The sequence below is a fragment of the Apteryx rowi genome, unplaced genomic scaffold, assembly GCF_003343035.1.
Source record: "Apteryx rowi isolate R43461 unplaced genomic scaffold, aptRow1 scaffold_98, whole genome shotgun sequence".
Classification (NCBI taxonomy): Eukaryota; Metazoa; Chordata; class Aves; order Apterygiformes; family Apterygidae; genus Apteryx; species Apteryx rowi.
This window is the reverse complement of record NW_020451293.1, coordinates 1,407,161-1,413,435: the sequence shown is the minus strand read 5'-3', so window position 1 is coordinate 1,413,435 and position 6,275 is coordinate 1,407,161. Positions and strand designations below refer to the sequence as shown.

Below are 6,275 nucleotides of genomic sequence, written 5' to 3'. Positions count from 1 at the left end.
TACCGGGGGGCCGACAGCGGGCCGGCCGGCGACGGGGTGCGGGTGTGCTGGGGACGGTGCCGCCCCGGTAACGGCGGGGGGATGCCGGAGGCGGCACCGGCCGGCGCGGGGTGGGGGGATGCTGGAGGCGCTACCGGCCCGGTAGCGGGGAGGCGGTCCCGGCTCGGTGCCGGGTCGGGGGTATGCTGGAGGCGGTACCGGGGCAGGGGTGGGCTGCTGCGGGTGCCGGTGCGGGTGCCGGTGCGGGTGCGCTGAGTCTGTGTGGGTGCGCTGCCCCCCAGCTGCAGGAGATCGTGTTCAGGAACTTCTACACGGCCTTCCTGAGCGTGCGGGTGCAGCGCGCCAGCGCCGAGGGCCCCCGCAAGTGGGTCACCTGCCTCCGTGACTACCGCCTCATGCCCAGCCCGCACACCGAGGAGGGCTCCCAGGACTACTTCTCCCTCTTCCGGCACCAGGTGGGTCCCCGGCCTTGAGGCAGCCGTGGGGGTGCCCTGCCCCCAAAGCCCCCCCCAGCCAGCCTTGGGCTTCACACAGCAAAGCCCATGGGGACACATGAGCTGCAGGCCCTTGATGCAGCCAGGGAAAGAGAKATCTCCCAGGTGAGAACTGTGGCGTTGCCTGCTCGGCGTCATCTGGGGCTCGCTCCTCTCTGCACGTGGCCCCTGCGATGGGGCTCGCTAGTTTCCGGTCTTTGGGGTGGCATTGCAGGGCCTGCTAGCAGGGGGCCTCATGCCATACCCCTGAACCAGCTGTGGTGAGTCCCCTGGTGCCACCCAGGCATGTGCATCTCCTGCCTGTGCTGCCRGCTAAAGGCTGCCATCCCTCCTCTGTGTGTTAGGATCCTCTGTGATGGCTCTGCGTGGCCCCCTGCCTCCGTCTGGTTCTGCCCAGACACCTGCAACGAGGTGATATTTATCTTAGGCACCTTGTTCAAAAAACTCTAGCGTGTGTTTTTTTACTTTATTTTATCTTTATTTTTATTTTGAGTGAATCCCAAAAGCTGTCTCAGAGCAGCAGTGGCCTGGACATCCCTAGGCCTCTCTGTGCTGTGTGCTCCAGCCCAGTCCTTGGCAGTGACAGCTTTCGCTTTTGTCACCTCCTTGTCTCTGCAGATGCTCTGTGACGTTGACCAGGTGACAGCAGTGCGATTCATCCTGCGGCAGCCATCCCCAGTCTGGCTCCACTTCACCATTGAGGAGCTGCAGATTTATCCTCCCAGCCAGAAGGTGACTGGATGCTGGTGGTTTGCTCCCTCCCTAATGTGAGGCGGGTGGTCTGAGGCAGCTCATGGTCCCCAGTCGTGCATCGCATGACGCAGCTTCAGTGACTTCAGGTTCCCTCCAGATGTCTYGGGCTCTGTGCAGGTCAGCAGTGCTGCCTGGTGCAGAGCTGAGTGAGCTCTCCAGGGGTCAGGCCACTCGGGGCCTTGTCCTTCATTAGCATGCTCGGGGTCCCCTTGTTCCCCTAGTGTGCTCCAGGACTTGGGGGAGGGACTGTGCTGCCCAGCCCTGGGTCCTGCTTGTGTCTGTTTGAGCAGGTGGGCTGAGCTGAAGCTTGCTGCATCCAAATTACACCCAAGCCTCAGTTGTAAACACCCAGCCTAAACACATTTCCCTTTAACGATAGTAAAGTGATACTTTTGTGTGTAACAATGTAAATACTGGAGCAGTCCAGACTGCAGCACCGCTGGAGTGAAGGATGGAGGTGGGACTGGGGACAGCACTTGTGTGATCCTTTCAATCTATTTCAGAGTCCACAGAAAGATTTCCCCTCCTGGCTCTCCCAGCTGACTCCTCCAGAGCAGCCAGCCAACCTGCACGGGGTGAGTAGTCTCTGTTAAGGTATTGCCGGGGAAGGAGAGTGCTGGCTGTGGGAGCAAACACCTCCTGCGTGCTGCTCAGGTGGGAACGTGCAGAGCCCTTGTGTGTGGCCGGCACACATGGCTGCGCACTGCAGAGGAAGAGGAGTAGGACAGCAGCAGCTAACGTGCACATGCTGTGCTCATCTGCCCCTTCCAGCCAGGAACCTGTTGCCCCTGTGGAGCATCCCAGCTCAAAAGGAGAGGCTGTCCCCAGGAAGCGCTCGGAGCTTTGTGCTGCAGCAAAAAGGATTGGCCAAATCCTGGGCTTGTGCATGTGTTTCTGGGGGCCTGCAAGGAGCAGGCAGGATGGTGGTAGCATTTGGCTTTTCTGGTTCGCACCAGGGCAGCAGGCGTGCGAGGTGTGATCTGGTTGCACCAAAATGTCCTGAGCAGGGATGAATGACCATGGAGGTGAGGGCAAGCCCAGCCAGCGTCCGAATGGTGTGTTGTGGGCAATCTTGGTTCAATGTGCACAAGGGGAGGAGGGGGAAAAGAGGAAGCCTGCAGAGCAAGGAAAGAGGTTGAGACAAAATTTTGTGGGGTGAATGAAGGGTAGAGAGGCTCTGCAAGCACAGGCGCTAGGAAGTACTGATCCAAAGGAGAAGAACATGGTGTATAAGAGAAGGCTGGAAGAACCAGGTTCATTCAGCCTGGAGAGGAGAAGGTGATGGGGGATTGTATTGTCATCTGCAACCCTCTAGAGGGAGGGTGCAGAGGAGATGGAGCCGGGCTCTTCATGGAGGTGCACAGGGACAGGAGTTGAGGCAATGGCACAGGTTGGGATATGGGAAATTCCCGTTAGTCGTACGGACAAAACTCTTCATGTTGAAAGTGAGCCAACACTGGAACAAGGTCTGGGAGGTGTTGTGGGATTGCCAGCCTTGGAGACAAGTCAGCACTTGGCCGGACACGGGCCTGAACAGCCTGCTCTAGCTTTGAAGTTGGCCCTGCTTTGGGTGGTGGGGTTGGACCTTTTGGTCATGATTCCCCAAGCGTGGAGCCCAGAGGGCTGCTCCAGAGGACTGTGCTGTGCACATGGCTGGAAACAGCCTACAGTGACCCTAGGGAGGAGGTAGGAGCTTTCTGCACCTTCAGAAACACTGAGGAACAAGACCTGGAGTCACCCTGGCAACTGAGCCACTGCGCTGAGACATGCTGTGGCTGAGCCAGAGCCCTCCAGCAATATAAAGCAGGAGACAGAGTTCAGGACAGGGTGGGTAATACTCCCATGCTGGGAGGAGATCCCAGTGCATGGTACCAACATCCCTGTGAAGCATCCTGCCCCATCCATGGCCTTTTTGCTCCAGACCCTGACCAGGAATTAGTTGTGAAGCCCAGAAATGATCCAACTTTTACTGGAAGTGGTTTCCAGAGTTCAGACAAAAGCACATCTCCCCTGGGTTGTGCAACGTAGGGTGTTTAAGTCTGCTTGCCCTTCAGTGTGGGGGTAGAAAAATCACTGGGAGACCAGTGGTAAGTGGCATTGCTCAGCCAGCTGGTGGGACACTTGGGAACAGGGGAAGCGTCACTGCTCACTGGTGTTCCTGGGTGTTTTGCACCCTCAGGCAGTTTGCAAATGGCAAAGGGTGAATCATAGCTGTTGCCCAGCTCTGACAACATGCAGTTAGAAGGAGATAACAGGCCCCGCCTGTGGCCATGGAGCATGTTTGCAGCTGTCAGCACTGCCAGCCAGGTCTTCCTGACAGGCAGCCTTTTGGTGAGCAAAGTCCACAAATAGGGCAGAGGGACATGGCTGGCTTGCTGGTGGAAGAGAAGAGGGGCTTCTCCTCTGTGCAGTTAAAATGCGTTGAACCAGTTACTTTAGTTGCCTGTAAAACCATGCCCTGAGCTAGGAGTTGTCCCACGCAACTTCCCCAGCCAGCAGTGCCTCTGGGATGATGAGAGGGCAGTTTTGCTGGCACAGAGTTTAGACTGTGGTGGCAATGAGTGTTTTCTGTACAGCCCTAGTGGGTTTGGAGCTCTGGTTCCTGCCCCGGTGTTTGACAGGGTGGTGTGTGGGAGAAGGCCTCTCCCAACCCCTTTGTCAACCACTCGTTCCTTCCGTCTTAAATGAGGCAGGCGCCTTCCAACTCCACCTGTCCCCCAGGGTGGCTGATGGACTGGGGGGGATGCTGGAGTTAAACCAGCTGCTTGGCTGCACTGGGGGCACCTCACCCTGCTGTATCTGCCAGCAGCGGAGAGCRGGAGTTGGGGGTATATGAGAAACAGGGTGCACAGCTCAGAGCTTTGGCCTGGTTTGCCATGTTTTGGTCTGGAGAAGTGATTCACAAAATGGCATATGAGTTTGCAAGTCCTGGTTGACTAAAGATCCCTCCCTGGGTGACTGCACCTGGAGAGGTGGTTTTGTGCCACCTCTGATGTAAAGCTTATGAGCTTGGAAAGGCCTGAGGAGTGCAGAAGCGGGGAGGCTGTTGGGAGACTCTGGACTGTGTGATTAGGTTTTTTAATCATTAGCTAATGATCTGGTTTTTGTCCTCACTCCTCACCAACAGAGACGGGCTGTTTTGGAGCTGGGGACGGCCATAGCTCAGGGCCACCGGAGTCACCAGGTGGCTGTTTTCCTAGATCATGGCCCTACTTTCCCTGGGTTGGGAAACTACCATCAGGTCAGGAACAAGGCACTGCTTCATCCAGGGCATGATTGCCCAGCTCTCTCAGGGCAGCTGGACAGCTCGGATTCAGGAGAAGGGGGCTCCCCGCAGCTGTGGCGCTCAGGAAACAACCATCTCTGTGGGGAGAYGGACAGAAGTCCTGCCCTGTTGGCTGCTTTAGTTCAGGGTAGTCCAGCTGTTTTGGTGCCGGAGGCCCTGTGCTTGGCCGCAATGTTGCAGCCCTGCTCCATCCAGGTTGTGTTACATGTTGACACGAGTGCTCTGACCCTGCTTTCTGCCACATTGTTCCTGCTTCTTGCTAGGAACTCCCTGATCCAGAGAAGGTATCAACGGAGGTCCAGCAGATGTGGGTGTTGACGGAGGTGATCCGTGCTCGCCAGGCAGCTGCCCGCATTGGGCGCTTTGATGTGAGTCCCATCACCCTGCTCTTGGGTGACCTGGCTCTGGCCTTGCCATCAACATCTGTGTGACTGGAGAGGGCAGTCCATAGCATCACTCATGGGTGTGGGGAGCCCTCCCAGAGAGGCTGGTCCCAGTGGGACCAGGGGGAGGGTTTGGAGTGGTGTGACGGTGCTGGGGAGGATGGGATGCAGCACATTACGGTGCTGCACGGAGACTGACTGTTCCTCTGTCTTCCAGGTGGATGGTTGCTACGACATCAACCTGCTTTCCTACACGTGAGCTGGCTGGTGGGACACCGCTCCTCTGCACTGCTGGGGCCCAAAGGGGACACGAGGGGCTCCAGTGCTCCCAAATGCGCCTTTGTCCTTCCCGCACTGGGCTGTTTCCAGGCCTTGCCTGTTCCTGTTACTTTCCCCGACTCCTCTTGTGCTAGCGCTTGGCAGTGGGCAGCACTACCTCCCCAGGAGCCCCGTATGAGCCTCTTGCTACGCTCGTGCCCTCTGGTTCCTGTGGTTTGCTGCTGGTTTGTCCCATCCTGTTGCTCTGCGCCATCCTGCTTGCCGCTGTGGGCGGAGGCGGGCTGCACGACCATAACTGCCCTTGGGAATGGTTCCCTGGCCTCTCCGCAGCAGCTGCTCCTGGAGATAAAGGGAGGGGACTGCGGTTGGTGGCTGCTGCTCTCTTGTGGGGCCATCCCAGGACAAAGATAAGGGCTGAGGATGCGCCCAGGGCTCAGCACTACCCCATTTGTTCGGAGAACCCCGCTTGCTCTGGAAGAGACTAAATCACAACTAAAAGCTGCTACCTTGGCACTGGCTGCACCTGCGTGTCTCGAGGGCCCCTTGTTGGGAAATGAGGCCCTGGCTATTCAGCTGGCCCATCTGAGCTGCTGGGCCCCCTCCCATGGGGCCAGAGGTGGGGGAGTCCCAGATTGCCCCGTGGCACTGTGAGCAGCGCCTGCAGCCCGGAGTCCCCCACCGGCCCAGCTCCCTCCTGCTGCCGTGGGTCACCACAGACAAGGTGCTCTGCCTGGGCAGCTGGCCTCAGTGAGGGGGGCCAGCCTGACCCTGGTCTTAGCACCTCACAGGCCACCAGCCCTGTGGCTGACCCCAGTCCCTTGCCTGACCCCAGTTGGGGCAGTGGGCCTGACCCCAGCCTCTTGCCAGCTGCCAGCCCCCGGCTGACCCCGGTTGGGGCAGTGAGCCTGACCGCAGCCCCTCGCCAGCTGCCAGCACCCTGGCTGACCGCAGGGGGGGACAGCGAGCTGCCAGCCCCACACCTGACCCCGGCCCCTCGCCAGCCCCCCGGCCAACCCCAGCCCCTTGCCAGCCGCCAGCCCCCCAGCTGACCGCGGGGGGGGGCAGCGAGCTGCCAGCCCC

General features: G+C 59.0%; 1 protein-coding gene across 1 annotated transcript; it reads left to right on the top strand.

Annotated features, from left to right (window-relative positions):
• Window positions 1-182: 182 nt before the first annotated feature.
• NICN1 (nicolin 1) lies at window positions 183-5,708 on the top strand. Its single transcript, XM_026055033.1, has 5 exons — window positions 183-455; window positions 1,113-1,226; window positions 1,751-1,822; window positions 4,797-4,901; window positions 5,134-5,708. The coding sequence occupies exons 1-5, from the start codon at window positions 183-185 to the stop codon at window positions 5,173-5,175; spliced, it is 606 nt and encodes a 201-aa protein (XP_025910818.1). The 3' UTR covers window positions 5,176-5,708.
• Window positions 5,709-6,275: the final 567 nt, after the last annotated feature.